The sequence below is a fragment of the Aythya fuligula genome, chromosome Z (assembly GCF_009819795.1).
Source record: "Aythya fuligula isolate bAytFul2 chromosome Z, bAytFul2.pri, whole genome shotgun sequence".
NCBI lineage: Eukaryota > Metazoa > Chordata > Aves > Anseriformes > Anatidae > Aythya > Aythya fuligula.
In genome coordinates, this window is record NC_045593.1 from 26580721 (window position 1) to 26599278 (window position 18558).

General features: G+C 38.3%; 1 protein-coding gene across 3 annotated transcripts; it reads right to left on the minus strand.

Moving 5' to 3' along the window:
• Positions 1-158: 158 nt before the first annotated feature.
• HMGCR (3-hydroxy-3-methylglutaryl-CoA reductase) lies at positions 159-17145 on the minus strand. 3 transcript variants are annotated; one of them, XM_032205426.1, is made up of 20 exons: positions 17105-17145; positions 14767-14962; positions 13843-13954; positions 13196-13283; positions 12988-13072; positions 11535-11640; positions 10681-10787; positions 10111-10227; positions 9546-9697; positions 8041-8285; positions 7748-7917; positions 7019-7213; positions 6261-6419; positions 5967-6124; positions 4874-4979; positions 3718-3888; positions 2980-3120; positions 2721-2879; positions 2365-2519; positions 159-2221 (listed from the first exon to the last, which is right to left on the minus strand). In XM_032205426.1, the coding sequence occupies exons 2-20, from the start codon at positions 14929-14931 to the stop codon at positions 2167-2169; spliced, it is 2646 nt and encodes an 881-aa protein (XP_032061317.1). In that variant the 5' UTR covers positions 14932-14962; positions 17105-17145; the 3' UTR covers positions 159-2166. The 3 variants fall into 3 exon arrangements, with proteins under 3 accessions (XP_032061317.1, XP_032061315.1, XP_032061316.1); XM_032205424.1 differs by having other exon boundaries at positions 7748-7920; XM_032205425.1 differs by lacking the exon at positions 17105-17145 and adding an exon at positions 16100-16162 and having other exon boundaries at positions 7748-7920.
• Between the last annotated feature and the right edge of the window lie 1413 nt (positions 17146-18558).

Here is an 18558-nt window from a genome sequence, read left to right on the forward strand (position 1 = left end):
AGCTGTGTTTAGAATTCAGGTGGTAACTTAAAAAAGTAGGTTTGAAACTTATTTTAGTAGACACATGAGAAACTGCCAGAAGTACAATTCAACAATTTTGTGAGAAACATAAAGAACACACAAATAAGCCTTAACAAAAGGTACCACTAATGCTGAAGTGAAATGGACAAACCACACAATTTAGCTTTTATTTTATTTAATGTTTACAGGCTTCTGCAATAAAATATTCTAGTATCATATCCCCACTGTGTTGAGTACTGTATTGCAGTCCTTAAGCTTCATTTTATGTTGCTTAATAAGATCAGTGTCTATGATAACCTTAAAATATCACAATTAAACCAGTAAGTTTTCCATTGTTTTACTGAAACTGAAAAAGTAGTTCTGTACCAAAATGTACACAATTTAGTAATAATACAAAATGTTAATTCTGCAAGACAGAATGTCAGTTAAATCCACCAAAATGAACACTGAATGACCATTTATTGCCAGTACAGTGTTACTTTAAATAAGCTCACTGAATGAACATAGAAACCAAGTAGTTCCTCCTTAAATAAAATGGTAGCTATTAACAACAATACTGCAGGAAGATAAACATTCATGGTATTTACATGCTATCATAGCATATCTAGCATGTATGACTTCATGCTTGCACAGTAGCTTTATGAGCTCATTACAGTAATATTAATTTGTTGATGTACTACAAAACAACTCATCATGATTTATATCGAAGTTGCACTTTGAAGAGCACCTCTGCTTGTCACCCCATGAAAAATGCCACTGCATTCCTCTACAAAATCCAGCTAGTCCAATCCACTGATTCCACCCTAAATCCCTTTCCACCCCTCTCCCCCTAAAAATCATCATCAAGCATATTAACAATTTCCCTCCTGTGATCAACTAGACAGGGCAAGGCATTTAACAATCTTCCAAAAAGTGAATCAAACTAGAATACAATTGTGTTTTCTCTATTACATTAAGAACACCTGAGACTGCTTCACTGGTCCAAATACAATATTTTAATACAAAATCTGCTGTATTAACATCTCATTTCACTGAATTCCTTTAATTAGTACTTTTCATTTAAAAAAGACTTCTTAAATAAATACTCCACTGCCCCCCCAAAAAATAATAAAAAAAAAAGAATTAAAACATTAAAAAAAACCTGTAGCATTAAAGAACAGTATGATTTTCTGGCTTCATTTGATCTCAGCATAAGCAGTGGATACACACTTATTCCTGGGGAATAAGTGTCAAACACTAAAAACAAAAAACATTTAGCAATATGCAAACACGTTGTACATTAAGAGACTTCTTTTAAGAAGTGTAAACATCTGTTACTGACTTTTGTTGTCTGAATGCACTCCTAACCAAGAAGTTCAAGAAGCTGCATTTGCTTAAATTATTATGCTCTGACATGTGATCAGTTTCAATTTTTTGTACCTGAAGAAAATGACAGAATAGTTGAGATATTTTCCCCACTTCAGTACATACTAGATTTAAAAGGTCAGCACTTTGTAGGTCACAAGTTTTCTTTAAAGGAATAACCTAAACTGTAGAGTTAAAATATTGAATGCTGCTTAGCTGAAGCAGCAGCAAAGAAGTACTATATATTGACAGAGGTTTCTATAAAACTAATGTGATTTAATAAAAAGGTCTTGGAGCCAAAGACCTAACACTAACATCTGAAAGAAATTAAAACTGGGAGTTCATGGTAAGTGATCAGGTTTGCCATCACTTTACGAAGGACCAGTGCATTCAAGCCAAGGTTGGACAAACCAACTAACAAAAAAGAAAAAAGGAAAAAAGCCACCAACAAAACAAACAACTGTACAAAGTACATATCACTTTTCACCTTGCTAGTTACTAGGAGTTTACAAGTTGAAGTAATGTCAACTTGTAAAAACATAGGACTGACCCTTCAGAAGATGATGTGTAAGAGTGAGAATTCCAAAGCTATGTTCAAGACAGCTGACAGGACTTCTTTCATGAAGTTATCTCTAACCACTGAAGAAATAGTCTCACGCAAGTCCATTATCTCTCAGTTTATCGTCCATGGAAATCTGAATCAAAGGTGATTTTCATTCTAAACTTCACAGATTACTTTTTTTTTTTTCCTGTGCGCCTAGTCAGTTGGTGGAACAATTCTTCATTTCAAAGCTTTAGTATTCAAGCTGCCTTCTCAGTGCAGGTTCTTTGCAGATCTTGTAGATTTATTTTTGACCTGATAAAAACAGTAAGATAACCAAGTCAGTTACATTACAGTGACAGACTGTTGCTAAATGTTACAAATATTAATATAATTGTTATTGATCATGTATACTTGTAAAAAGGGCAAATAGCAGAGAAAGATAGGAAATTTCTTACCTATTGTGGGTCATGTGGCTTTTGACTAGATGCCCAGCAGCAAGAGCTGCCATTAGAGATAACTCCCCAGCCATCACTGTAGCACATACTATTTTAGCAAGCTGACGGGCATTTTCACCAGGGTTATCTTGGCTTGCACCTTGAACCCCTAACATCTGGAGGGAAAAAAAAATGATGTATTACACTGTGAAAACTAAGTAAATTTATGCTAAATTTGAATATTCGAGTTTTTATAAATTACATCTAATCAGCTAGCTTTAAATTTCTTTAATATTAAGCTTAATTCACACAACAGTGGAACATAATAAAAACAATGTGAAAGCAAGCTTTGATTCAGGAAGCTTCCTGCTTTATACCTGCAAACAGGCCTGCTGCGGAAGCAAGTTGGTGCCTCCACCAACAGTTCCTATTTCTATAGATGGCATCGTACAGCTGATGTACAGGTCTTCATTGGTGGCACCAGTCCGCTCCATCAAAGTGATGCAGTTAGAGCTGCCCACATTCTGTGCAGCATCCTTTAGATCAGGAAGAAGAAAAAAACATCACATTCAACTGAAGTGTTCAGTTAAGAGCTACTCTACTAAAGAAAAGCTGATTCGGTATAAACAAACTTACCTGACCACAGGCAATATAGATAGCTGTAACAATGTTTGCTGCATGTGCGTTGTAGCCACCTATGCTGCCAGCCATAGCAGAACCCACCAAATTTTTGTTTATGTTCACTTCAACTATATCTTCAGTAGTTGTCTTCAGTACCTAAACAAAGTGATAGGTTGTCCCTTAATCAGGAGTAGAAATACCCTATTTCATGTTAATCAGCCCTCCCCCCTAACCTCATTTGCTTCCATATGGAAATTTGACTCAATCGTTGTCATAGATGCCTACTTTTACTTTTGTTCAAAATCATGCAAGACAGTAACGCAGCTTCAGAATAACTGGTATCACTTAATCATCAGTTTCTCCTGTTGTAGGGGGTATATAAACTTTGACAAGAATGCCATGTTTGCGCAAGACAACAAATGAGTGAATTGATAAAAATTACTGACTTTAATCTGTAAAAGTCTATCAGGCTGTGGTATAATTTTTCAAAGGAAAAAAATGAAACTCCTAATGCTTTCGAATAGATTAAATATATAGCACATTTTCCTTTCACTGGCCTTTCAAAGAAAGAATATATAATCTATGAGATTCTCATGTGAAGTGATATATTGTACAGCAATAGTCTGAAAATACACACGGGAATAACCTTACAAGGAACGCAACTAACAGTTAATGACTTAAAATGTGTATCAATTTTGTAATATGCATACATTTTTATGAACCAAACTAAGTAAAAAGAATGCAGACACCTACTTCTTTAACAACTTTAGCTGGAATGACTGCTTCACAGACAACAGACTTCCCTCTTCCTTCTATCCAGTTTATAGCAGCGGGTTTTTTGTCTGTACAGTAGTTACCACTGATAGCTATAACCTGAAGATCTGGAAACTCCTCATTAAGTCTTGCCAGAGCTTTTTCAGTACCCTGTTAGAACAGAAACAGGTATGTATCATTAATTGTTAGCGTATTGATTATGGTTGCAAAGCAAGCTACTCAAGACCACTGGAATAGCAAGATCAGATGAAGTCTAATCAGATCACTAATTACAGATGAGGAAAAGAACAGAATTCCACAAGAAACCTGAAACAGGCACATATGGTAGCACAATCACCATCCTTTCTCTACATTCTGAGAATTACATAGAGAATAACAAACAGCACTGGGTTCTTGCCAGTACGTATGGATTCTCTGGATACATTCCAGGAGAAAAGGCATACATTTCCCATACTAGAGATAACAGCATGAACCAAGTCAAACATGACAGGCAAGAAATTAATTCATTTTGAATGCAGTTGTAAAGAGCTTCTCTACACTAGGAAATCAGACAGAAGGTCTGCTTTATTTAGTACTTATCTAGGGACAGACTCATTTCTGTAATGGTTCTAAGAAATTTTATATAGAACCTTTATATAGACTTTAATATTGACTGCTGATTCTATCTCAGACATGACACATACGATGCCTTATGCTGTTTAATGGTCTTCCACATTCATATTTAAAAAATAAAGACCAAACTATCCTGCTGGCACTTACCAGATTCCTCATCCTTTATTTGGAAAAAGTGATAAACACAGTAACAGATTAATTACTGATGGGTAAAATAAATCTTTGGCCCAAAACAACAGAATGAGCAGCTTAACTTCTATATTATCAGGAATACTTTATTTAAAAAAAAATACAAAGTTACTTTAACCTTTTTTTTCTTTGGTTGTTCTCATCCTCTTCTTGTTTATGCTCAAAAAGAACAAGCATTTATATATATATATTGTTTTATAGCACTGCGAACAGAGCTGCATCTTGTTTTTCACTTTCCAGCTTCACATACCAGGTAATCACAAATTAATAGCATACAATTTATTTTAACAGAAATACACATTTATTAAAAAGACTTATAGGGTCTGAACCTTACTTTGGAAATCATATTCATTCCCATTGCATCCCCTGTTCTTGACTGAAAACGGATATAAAGGTTCCGACCAGCCAAACTTATGAGAAGTTTTTGTAGGCGGGCAAACCTGCAAGAAAATGTAATGATTACTAAAATCCTTCAGAATTTTAAGTAGCAAAATGACAGTAACTCGTAGCACAGTGTAGTTAACAGCACTATCTGCCATCTGTTCTCCTCCTCCCTCAGCATAGGAAAAAATCTTCAGCTACCATGCATATAGTTCTCTTAAGTAAATACTTCAAAGTGTACTGCTCCTGAGAGCATTGGTTGCCTTTTTATGCTTTCTAGACCTTGGAAAATTTTATGTCAGTTTTACAGCACGGCAAAATCTCTTCCATCTTCAGCAATGGTGCAAGCTCCATAAATCAAAGCCTTATTCCTACAGAGTAAGGGCAATCAGGAACTGGGAAATACTGCACTTAAACAGCAGCATGAGTTGATTATCACCAAAATACATGCATGTCCGTGGTCAATGCTTGTAGGATCAGTAAGAAACAAAACGGATTAGGAAGATTTACAGAAAGATTTCATTAACAAAGCAAGTAATCCTAAGTCTTAGAAGAAACTCTAGGATTTGAAATAAACTTATTCTTAATACAGTTTTATTTTTTTTTTAAATGTTTCTGCTCTAGTTTTAATTTACCCTATATTCACTGGAACCATCATATTAGTAATATTATTAGTAGAGCTAGATTCCAAAGCTTAAATTACTTTTAGTATAGTGCTACAAAAAATACAGCTGAGTTTTAGAGCTTTAATGTTTTTTTTTTTTTTTTTTTTAACTGTTTAGGCAAAATAAATAATGCATTAATACAAAGCAAGGGTATTTGTTGATATGACACAATTGTTTACCACTTACTGCAAAATGTTTATTACTAGCCTAGCTGTAAAGGCAGAGTTACTTCTGTTTTCTTAAGATTCACACTACATGGGATAGGCAAAATGAAATGTGCCATTTCCTGCACTGCAGCATGCAGAAATAAAATTAGGAGCTTTCTACCATTCACAGAAGCCTTGTATCAGGAAATAAGGCCACAATAACCACTGTACTAACCTACTAGTGCTGTCAAAAGCTTCTTTCACTATTTTAAAGCCTTCAGGGCTTTCAAGCCAAGCCTTCACTTCTGCAGCCTGGCAAGCGCTGGGCAGCCTTACAACAGGTCCTCGAGTCATCCCATCTGCTAGAATGCGGCTACTTGCTCCTCCACCGAGCTACAAATCAAAGCAGAAGAGGAAACAAAATAAGATCGCTGAAACTGAATTTTAGCTTTTATTAAGTCAAAAATATGCCTTCTATCACCCCCAAATACGCTTTACAGAAAGTTTAAGCTTGTCAAATGGTACTTACACATATTGCTCTACATCCTCTATTGGTGCTTGCTACAAGACATCCTTCTGTTGTTGCCATCGGAACCTGAAACTCTTTGTTATCCAGATACAATGGTCCTGCTACGCCTACAGGAATAGGCATATAGCCAATCACATTCTCACAGCAAGCTCCCATAACCTTGTAAAAAAATAATACAAAAAGGTATCAGCAAGATTACGAGTTGAGTGGCACAGTATCATGCTACAAACTGTTTATGTGACTACAGCAAGGTATCTTAGCTAGAAACCCACAATCCTATGGATAAAGCAAACAATTCCCAGCCCCAAGAGCTGTAGCTATAGTTTTCAACAGATGATACTGTTAAAATCAAGTATTTGACGGATCTATTAAATCTTACTAAGTCTTAAATGCTCTTCAAAATTTAATAGCGTTAAGTGAATTTTAAATAAGTTTTCATTTTAACTTGAGATCAGTGTAATATATTCATTCACCTGAACTTATCCTCAGTATTGGCAGAATTACATATTTATGAGATAAGGCAACTGCATATCTTGGTTGGAAATATTTTTGGGTAAGCTACAAAACTAACTTACTTCTCTACGTTTAGAAACATTGAAGCAGTAAAAGCTAGTGCCATATATTTGCCTTTTTTTTTTTTTTTTAATATCAGTTTTGACCAAGCTTGTTAGTTAGTTCACACTTATCACTTTAAGCAAATGTTTCATAGATTTTTAAAACTGTTCACGGTGAGTTTTACTCGTCTGCTTTTTACTTACCAAAGAATAATTATAGTTCCTATAAGGAAGATATTGCAAAGAAGAAGGTTCAGGGAGTTTCTGTGATAACATCTGTCTGCGAATGGACACGCCTCGCTCCTGAGTTTCCATCAGGGTTTCCAGTTTGTATGCAGGAATATGCTTAGCATTAACTAAGCTGATAACCTCAGCATCAGTGAGGAATTTTGCTCCCTTCTGGAAATGTAAAGGATGGAGAAAGTAAGCATAGATTCTGTTGGTGAAAATCCTTTTAAACGTTTCCAAATGAAAGAAGGTAACTTTACTTTGGTAAGATCAGATCCTATCTAAAAGAACTGCCAATGTCAGGTTTTTGATCATATCCTGGCCTACTATAAAACTTTTTACACCCTCTTATAACTGAACTTAATGAAACCTCAAGTACTTGGTATGCCATGAACAATGAAGCTGCTTCTTCTCTCCAGCCCCATCTTGGAGAGAGATAATCATAATAGAAGACTTTTCATGTAAAACTTCAAAAACCATACACCTTTCTGATTTCCTCATCTCTATTAAGAAATAAATGCAACAGAAACTGACTGGAGCAGAAATAACTTATGAAAGGGATTTGTGTTCTCCACCTCTCCTTTACAAGTTCTTAAAGCCATGTAACTCTTTAACATCAATGGGATCATTTCAAAGCCAGAAAACAAACTGCAAAAGTTCTTAAATCAGATTTTGTCAGAAGCTATAAAAAAGTTTTTTCTATACCTTTGCATTTCCAAGAATACGAACACATTCCTCAATAGAACGAGGTTCTTTAGGTAACTCGATTTCCTCCTCTTTTCTATTAATAACTGAGGTAGTTTCCACAGCGTTGCTGCTGCCAACTACAAACGTAGCCTTGGTTGATGACTCTGCTAATACAGGTTTTATGACTTCTGCTGTATAAAGATAATTAAAATGAACTTTGGTTTACAAAAATCTTAAGTTTTGTTTTCAAATATAACATGCTAATACAGGTTTTCATTATCTGTTGCAAAGACTCAGATGCTAAAAATTACCATTGTCATCTCTGGGAACAGAAGCTGCTTCTACTGTGTTAGATTTCAGATTGTTTTTCAAAAGTCCAGATTGTTTCCTGCAACAGTTCTCAGGGACCTTCTTCTGAACCATCACTGGAGATATTATGGGATTCTTCAGTGAAAGCGTGGATTCAGTCTCTGCTTGCTCAAAAAAGATGTATTTCACAGCAAGAAGAAGGGCTAATCCAAGAGTGATTACTTGCTCAATATCCATACTGGCCATTCTATAAAAGGACAAAAATCAATAATTAAATGTATGATATGATTTGTGTGTTTTAACAACGTTCTGACACCCATTTCTTTTAGGAAGGACAGTAGTTTGATCATCATTTATACACTTATTCAGATGCCAGTCAAAACACATTTTCTAACAGGGAATTCAAGTGTGCTAGTTTAGGGTAGAGAATTCTTTCTTTGTATTATTAGCATATGTATTTTCAGATTTCATTAACTATTTACAAAATCTTAGTTAAAGAGCAGTCTCAGTAAAAGAAATGACTACAATAATCACTATTCAACAGGTAAATCATATTCATTTAACACCTATCTCCCAATTATAAAGTAGAAAGAGTCAATCAATTATCATCCTCTGCCACTAATGACTACTGTGGTGCAAGCTGAATTTCTGAGACGGGGGGAAAATACTCTGTAAGACACAGTTCTGAATTCTCAGAAGAAATACTGAACCACAGCTGCTCAGCTTTCAGATGAGCTGAGGCAAAAGCAATACTGACATGGATCTCTTTTTATACTTTTATGTGAATGGTCAGAGACTGCAGAAATAACGACACTAGCACAGTCAGAAAGCTTAACTTTTCAGTGTGCTCTGAAAAGTGACAGGGTTGTTGGGAAAAGATGGTGTTATCATAGAATCAGAATAGTTTGGGTTGGAAGGGACTTTAAATACCATCTATTTCCAACCCCCCTGCCATGGTCAGGGCCCTCACCCACTACACGAGGTTGCCTAAAGCCCAATCCAACCTGGCCTTGAACACTGTGTGTTGGGAAGTGCACATCCACATCTTCTCTGGGCAACCTGTTCCAGTGCCTCACCACCCCCATAGTAAAGAATTTCTTCCTAATATCTAATCTAAATCTACCCTCTTTTAGTTGAAAACCATTACTCCTTGTCCTATCACTACAATCCCTGACAGAGTCCTTCCCCAGGCCCTCTTTAGGTATGGAGGTCTCCCCAGAGCCATCTCAGGTTGAACAGCTCCTGCTGCCTCAGCCTCTCTTCAAAGGAGAGGTGCTCCAGCCCTCCAGTCTCAGTTATGATGCATCCAGTAGAGCTGCCTCCTGATCTTTCTTATTACTTCAAGGAGACTAAAGTATAGCAAAATATTGAAGTATTTCTTACAAAATGTCATCTTAGGTTTCCAGAAATTCTGGTCAGCTTTGTAGGTTTGTTGCTGTTGCACCCTAAGGACCACTGCCTGGAGAATACACCATGACACACTTGTCTCTTATGTGAAGTCACTTACCGAGAAAGGTAGAACTGCCATAGTGAAACATTAGGTTCAATCCTCTTTGGTGCGTTCTCATCCAATCCCACTGAATTTTCTGCTGTACTGTTTTGAGAAGTTGGTTCTGCTATCCACCGACTATGGGCATGAACAAGAACCAAACCCAGTGACTGTATTAAAAACAAAAAGACAGACAAATATTTTTTTCAACTGTAATTAGTTATCTAACCTACTAAAATTAATTGTTTTCATTTTTTGTTTCCCATGCCTCACAAGTCTAAAGCTAAAGGGTTCTGTCCTCCTTCCATCTACATCATTTAGTACCCAGCACAGTCTTCCTCTTCCTCATTAGTAAGCAGAGGAAGCTGAACACATGTACACATGAAAAGCCAGAAGAGTTTTATATAGAAATGGCATACGCAGGAAGACTGTAAATGTATATACATGGGACATGATTAAAAACTACCACAGTTAGCTAGAGCAATGGACTGCAGAACACTAGTCTACAGAAAACAAAGGCTTTATTAGTTTTCCAAAGACACCTTACTGACTGCGTAATAACAGGTGAAATAAAGCCACAAACCATAATCATTTTGACCCTCTGTGTTACAGGATTTGGTTTATTTTCTTCTTCTTCCAGAACACGAGCAAAATGGCTAAGCTGCCATATCGGACGTCCTTCACGACTCTCTCGGGAAAGCTGTAAAAACAAATAAAACCAGGTTTTATTTAGCAGCTATCTGAAGAACAAGCAAGTGATCAAATAGAAATACAGTGTTAAAGCTTATTTACCAAAAAAGTTTTTTTTTTTTTTAAATCAAATTTGTCAACAAAAGAATTGGTATACAGTCTACTGTAGAGTCTATATTAGAGTTTAAACCCTGGATAGCCATTAATTTAAACTGTTTTGTTTTTTTTTTCCCTCCTTTGCTTTAGATTAGAACTCAGACCGTTGACTGTGATTTGTTTACAGTAGCATTAAGAAGTTACTGCCCATCAGCAGAGCCACAGTAACTCTTTCTGTGCATTCCCTCTGCTCACTTCAAAAGGAAGACAAACATGCTGGCATATACCTCAGTGAAGAAATGCATAGCCTAGCAGAAGTGCAGAGTCTGAATACTAAGCTCAATTGCTGTCTTTAGGTGGGTCTTACCTCTAATACCAGAGACACACAAGCTGGAAAGAAGGTCATGAAGACGAAATAGTTGGCAAGAACAGACATACAGCCAAAACAGCACATAATTTCAAGTTGTCGCACACCTACAAAAAAAAAAAAAAAGCGTGTTTATTTTTGTTTTTTTTTTTTTTTACATTTGAATATGCAAGGAGGCTTTTTATAATACTTGAAGAACAGTTTCTGAAACCATTAAACTGACACTGCAGATTATAGAAGGAATTGCCTAGATTAATGAAAAATAACCACATTAAGCCCTGACATTTTGTATTAGCCTGTTCTAAGCACAATATGTATTTACACAAAAATTGTAAAGTGTAAATGTAAATAAAAATAATTAGTTTACTATGATTTTTAAAGCTTTATGCTGGAAGTTTGAAACTCTTCCCTTATCTAAGCAAAGATCAGTTAACCAACATTATGTAATGAAAACCCTTGTAAAAGATGGCCAATTAAGTGTTCAGGAAATAAGAATATGTGCCCCACCTGCACTTTCACAAGTGTTAAAGTTACACATTACAGAATGCCCTTAATAAAGATAAATGAGCTAGCAGTGTAAATCATTCAAAAGTTAAAACAACAGCAAGAAAAAAATAACTATATGCTATACCACAACGAGTTTTTTCCTAGATATAAACAGGAAAACTGCTTATCAACATAAATTTCCCCCTCTTTCTCTGTCCCCCAAAATAGCCAAACAAATAGATTGGCTTTCCGTTCCCATAGATAACACATTTCTTGAAACACTTAATGTGTTTCATTTCAGCCTTTTTTTTTTTTTTTTTAAAAAAAAAAAACTGGCAAGACTTAGACCTTTAGACTTGATCACTCACCTGACATAGTACCAACACCGATCACAAGACACTCCACAAGTGCATCCAGTGTAAATGTGGGACCTAAAATTGCCATTCCACGTGAAATATTTTCTCTTACTTCATCCTAAAAGGAAAAATTTCTCTCCATTACAATAAGGACAAAAAAATCAAAGTAAGGTACAACATGCATAACATGATTAGTAAATTGACTGTTACAGTGATAAGGCTTTATAAAACAGACATTGAAAAATGAACTACTGTGGATAGAACGCATTCTTTAATTGCTTGGTTTCTCATAAGCTGTTATGCTTTGACAGTCTTTATTTATGCAACAGGGTTATTTAATTTCCAAATTCTTCATCTTTGGTTCATCACTATTCTAGGCTCCTATGACAACGATGAGCACAGACTTTAATTAATGTACACTCAGAAGATTAAGAGTTCTACACCTTAACACAAAACTGCTTCTGTCATGACATCTCAAAAGTTCTTCTAACCAGGTATCTGTAACCTAACTTGTTATATTTCTTTCTGTAACTATCTAGACTCAGCTTAACGAAAAAAAGGAATATAAAAGATACTGAAGTTTTCCCCTGGCAAAAAGAAATGAACTTTTTCCAAATGCCAGGCATGGATAACTCTAGGGGTCCACTGCTGTTTTGTTTTTCTCCCCGTTTGATTAATTTCAATCAAGGAAAAGCTGTAGTGAAAATGTATTTGTGATTTAAAAAAAAATAAATAAAGAAGGATATAGTCACATTTACATAGTGAAGTGAAATTAATTTTTTTTACAACATAGAATATTAAGAAATAAACATTCCCATGTACAATGGGCAAAACATACTGTTTATTCTTCACATTGTGCTGTATTAACAGCATTAATGTATCACAGAATGGTTTAGGTTGGAATGGACCTCTGGAGGTCATCTGGTCCAATCCTCCTGCTCAGCCTGGGACAGCTACTGCAGGTCAGGCACAACCATGTCCAGGCAGGTTTTGAGCATCTCCGAGTAGATTTCCAAAATTAGAGCAAGATTGTGCTTGTATGCCATAAATATGCCATATTTGTTCTGAATTTTGTCTAGAAATATGCTTTTTCCTGTACTAGCATTATAACTTTAGATATCTGTTTAGGTGCTGTTCCTGAGACCTACAGAATAATTTTCCTATCCATAACTGTTCTATGGAAGGCTTTGGTCTAGCCTCGCTAACAGAGGTATAGGCAATGCCATTTAAAGTTCTGATCTTATAAAGCACTCATACATAAAATTAACTTAGCTAACATGACTGTATCGTGGTATTCTTCACTTGGAACACTGACCTGGATTAATGACAGTACAGAACACAGATTACATCTGATCCTTTTTGCGTATCACTAATACCACGTTCACCTGTGCATCTCTCCCTGTGGATTTTTCATCTAGGAACACTAAATGCAAAAGCCCCACTGCAAGAAAAAAAAAAAACTAACCTGTGAATTGGAACTCAGTGCAAATTTGGCTAATGCACTTGCTCTTGAAAGATCGATCAGAAGTAGGAAAAATGGTAAAGCTTCACTGAAAAAAACAAACAAAAAACCAAACAGGAACACATTAGTAATCAAATTCAAGATTTAAAATTCACTCCACTGAAGAAAAAAAATTCAAGCAAGAAATCCATAACGATAATTCACTACTTACTTTAAACCTGTCAATTCTTTATCCAAGAAGTGAATTACCACTGTACTAAAAACAAAGCTTGAGAAGATTGTGAAGAGGCCAGCAATACCTTAAAAAAAAAGCAAAAATATTTATGTATTTATATACACACACACATATTTGGGGGGGAGTGAACAAAACCAAAATAAACAAAAAAAAACTTATACTTCTAAATCAATCTAGATGTTAATGAATGACAACTCATCTCAGACTGCATTAAGAGCAGTTGAAGTACAAACTGATATGGATGCACTTTTTATAAGGATATTTAAATCCAAGATTTGTACAGTATTCAAAATAAGACTTTGAAAAATAGAAGCCATAAACCTTCTCATTTATTATCTGAAAAAAACGAGAACTGGCTTAAGCAGCACTAATTACTAATTTTTAGAGTTTAGCATAATATATAGATATTTCAAGAGTTGTGTTTCCAATGTTCATACAATCCTACACAATGTCTCTTACAAAATTGCATTTCAATTTTTTGCTAGACAGCAGAATGTTCTGCAGAGATCTAAGTAAACCTGTTCTGTATATAAGTAATGAAGTGCTAACATTCATCACTGATTTATAGTACAAAAAGCAAACAATTAAAATGCATACACCAAATAGAAAATCAGATAGAGTACCTAAAATGTATTTTGATCCAAGTTGCCTTAGGTTCTGAAATTGGAAATATATATAAAGGATTGCTATACAGCGTGTGATTGTCAGTATTATGATGTCACTGCTCAGCACATCCTGCATGAAACACAAAAGGGATTTAGTTAGCGTTTACATTTATCAGTAACTTGTTAGGTTTCACTAATAACAATAAAAAAAATCCCCTGTGAAGCAGCACTTATGATGAAGGTGTTTTGTTTTTTTCCCCCTGAATGAAACAACAATCACTGCTAGCCTGCCGTAAAAATAAAATATTGCAAAATATTAATCACGTCCTTGTTCACAAAAAAAAATATTAGGTTTAATCACAGAACGGCTGAGGCTGGCAGGGCCTTCCAGCCAAACTCCCTGCCCAAGCAGGGACACCCAGAGCAGGGTGCCCAGGACCATGCTCAGGCAGGTGGCTAAAGACCTCCAAGGATGGAGACACCACGTCTCTAGGCAGCCTGTGTCTGTGCTCCATCACCTACACAGTCCAGAAGTGCTGCCTGGTGTACAGGGGTAACCTCCTATGTTCCATTCTGTACCCACTGCCTCTTGTCTTAGCCCTGGGCACTGCTGAGAAGAGCCCGGCTTCGTCCTCTTTCACCCTTCCTTCAGGGATTTACAGACACAGCTAAGATGCCCCAAGACTCCTCTTCACCAGGCTCAACAGTCCCAGCTCTCTCAGCCTTTTCCCATAGGAGAGATGCTGTAGGTGTAATGAAAACCTTCTGCAGCACACCACTGCTTGCATACAGCTTTAAAAATCTAGTATGGGAAAGAAGGCAATAAAGAGGTTTTGCCACAGTTATACTCATTCTAATATATCACAGCCTAATCTTATTCTACTGGATCCCATCAATTACCTGATTAACAATAAGTAGTATAACATGAATTTAAATCCTTACTTCTTCAAGTTTTGGGCATTCATAATTCCAGCCACAGATCTTATCGTTCCCAGTGAACATCTTCATCGACATCATACAGATGGTGAGAGTCACCGTTCCCACAATGACTTCCCATGGATGAGAAGCCACAAAAAGGCCATGCATTCGAAAGAGTCTGGACAACATTTTCAGGACTGTTTTTCTATCCTTAGCAAACCTGCAACAACGACAAAAAAATATTTCACACAAGCAAATTCGAGTTTCAGGGGAAAAGGACAGAGCTGTATAAATTCTTGCAAGTCATCCCTCAGGATGTCTCAAAGCCAGCTATGTAACAGATGAGTAAGGAAACTCATCTTCAAACTTCTGTTAAAAAACATATTTATTTCTAGTATTCTGAAATTTAGTATGATCTGCTCCTGCCTTCTCAGTCCACTTTTTTCTTAAAACAAACAAACAATACACATCTCCCTTATCTCTTTGAAGTGCCTTGCTTACAATTCTCCTCCACTCTCAGTTAACGTTCACATTTTTTAGTACCTCCTACTGTCATGCAGTTTCAACACCATTTTGACTCCAACTTCTTGTTTTTACCACCAGCATACGTAAGCACTCGCTAAATTCTGTTGCTTCTTTCTATCAAAAGATACTAACTTTGACTAAACAAGTTACCAACAAACCATTGCTGGTAATTCTCAACTTCAGCAGTAGGAATCTCAATGTTACCTTCCTTCGATTGTGTCTTCTCTACTTGCTGATAAATATTCTTTGCTGATTCAAGTTAATTACATTCAAAGCATTTCTTTCTTCACCTCAAATACACTAATCCTTCTCAAATATAGTATTCTGCAACAGTTCTCTGTACCGTAACTAATTCCCAGGTTACTGATGCATTTCATCATCCCCTTTGCTTTAAATGGATTACAAACATTCAGGAAAAATGCTCACACCTTTCCACGTAACTGAGAACACGGATGCTCCTTCTCTTGTAAAATCTGCATCCTAGTCCATTTGCTCTGTGTTGTACCTTTAGACTTCAAGTTCATCGAGGATATTTACTTATGTTTTATAGTGCACAAACAAAATGCCATAAAATTGTCTCTTAAAATACGTTAGTATCGGAACTTTGCTTTTCCCATTGCACATAATCAACAACTTCCAAAACTCTTACTCTGAATGTTAACTATATAGCCACATACTAAGGTTCAAAAGACTTAGATAGCACTCTGTCTTTTACTTCCAAATACAGAACTATATATAATGTCAGTACCAACCCAGCACTGTGGAGGTTTCCATAGCAGATTGAGGGCTCCACACCATCACACTGAAGTGGATAGAAATCCACTCATGTTACCTTGAAATTAACAATCCAACCACCAGGCTTTCAGGAAGACAGTCTTGCTATTTATTTCTTGTGCTCTGACACCACAAACGCAGCTGAAATTTGTTGTAGAAAATAATAAATCGAGGAAATCTATCTGCTCAGTGTTACTCAAGATGCCAGAGTCATGCTGGTTGTCAGACTGCCTTCCTACCAGCGCCTACTAAGCATCAATAGCACCGATGTATTTTTCTTTATCCTCCCACAGCGAAGGTGTCAGGACTTTTGTGTCTGATGGAGCCTACTGAGTAACATCATTAAGAGTACTGCCTTCCACATGAACAATTTTTTCCATTTCCTTTGAAAGGAAGGAAGAAAAAAGAAAAGCCCTCAAACGAAGACAGCTTGCTTGCCTTTTTCCCCAAAAATTCTTTTAAAGGTCAACATTACGCCTTGTTTTCCCCCTCTAACATCAGCTGCTTAGCATTTTATGGATTTGCCTACATAGTCTTTTATGAGTTTATGTTCTTCCAGAACTGTTTCACAGCAGCATTATGTTTTTTTTTCCTCAGCAGCACTGACAGTACCATTTAACCGGAAAGATAAAGACATAGTCAGGGTAATATCTTACTCCCAAAGATTTTGAAACACAAACGGAAATACAAAAGGCCTGGTAATATGCTGGAAAAGCACTGGTGCTGTTGAATATAAGGCTGCTTCAGGAAAACCAAAAATCAGCAGTTATCAAATGAGGATATAGAGACATCGCGAGGCTTAAAATTATAAATACGGCTCCGAGCGATGTTAACTGCCGGCATTTATAAAACCAGTTAAAGAACTGCTGCTAGGCCCAGGCAAACGCCATCCCAGAAATACATTCCATCCAAGTTTCCTCACGTTTGGGCAGGGCAGAGCAGGGATTCCCGTCCCGCTCAGCGTGCAACCACCTCCCGCTGCCCCCGCGGCACCCCCACCGAGCCGGGCCCCTCGGGAGGCCGCTTCACCCCCCCTCCCCGCCGCCCGCCGCCCGCCGCTCACCGCTCCGGGCCGCCCGGGCCCGCTCCGTGCCCGGCCTCGCCGCCCCGCGCCGCGCCGCGCACTGAGGCGGCCGCCCCGCCCCGCGCAAGGACACCCGGGGCACGGCGCCGCGGCCGCCGCCATCGCCCGATCGCGCAGCCAATGGCGAGCGGCCGCCACGCCCGGCCCGCGCCGCGTCACCCGCCGCGTCGCCGGGGCAACGGCCCGCCCAGCGCCGCGCGGGGCCCGGCGCTCGATCAGCAGCGGCGAACACGCCATCTCGCCACGGGGCCGCCCGGCCAATGGGCCGCCGCGCTGCTCTCGCCGCGCCTGCCGATTGGGCGGCGGGAGGCGGCTTATTTACATACGGCGATCGAGCGACGGGGTCGCCCCGCCCCCGCGCGGCGCGCTGAGGGGAGGGGCGCGGCCCGGCCCCGCCCCGCCCCGGCGCGATAAGGGAGGCTTGGGGGGGGGGGGGTGTGCGCCCATGGCGGCCGGAATTGCTCCTGGCGAGGGGGAGAGGCTCTCCTGGGCTCAGCTATCCGCCTGCTACCGCTGTCACCCACTACACCCTGTCCCCAAGCACCACGTCCAGCCCTTCCCTAAACACCCCCAGGGATGGTGACTCCACCACCTCCCTGGGCAACCCGTCCCAGTGCCTGACGGCTCTTTCTGAGCAGAAATGTCTCCTCATTGCCAACCTGAACCTCCCCTGGCACAACTTGAGGCCATTCCCTCCAATCCTATCACCAATTACCCGTGAGAAGAGGCCGACCCCCAGCTCCCCACACCTGCATGTCAGTGTATCACCCCCTCACTCACATGGCCGCCCTGTGTTGCCAGGTCTGAGCAATGCCAGGCTGACGAGTTTCAAACGAAACTCAACCTGCAACGATTTTCCTATGGACAATTTACACATTGGGCTTTCCAAATCTGCTTCTTACGCACGCCATTTAGAAATATTTCGAGGCACACCATATGTCAGTTACTGTGCGGCAAAGCATTGACGTAATTCTGTAGTAAAAATAATAATAAAAATAAAAGATACACTGATGAAAGGTTTCCTGAAAACTCCACCCAAAGCAGCTGTTATGAGTGGGGAAATTATTCATGCCAGCTCAGTCTTTTAACACATACTACACTTTGGATTCTCAACATGATATGCAGAGATCCTGACAACTTGCTGCTGCGTATCCCTGTCCCCAGCTCGCTTCTTTCTTAATGTGCATTTTCTTGAGCATCTCACCTTTATTCGCAGAAAAGTAAAACATTACCACCAAGCTTTCTGGAGTAATTTGGTAATGTGCAACTGCAATTGCTATAATTGCATGTGGATATGACTAAGTCAAACCAAAACAGCAATTTGTACACACTTGCAGCAATTATGTATAATCGTTATGTAATTCAAGATAGCCTTTATTATCTTTCTCTGTTTTCTATGCTTTTTCTGCAGCATTTTTTTTTTTTTGTGGTCT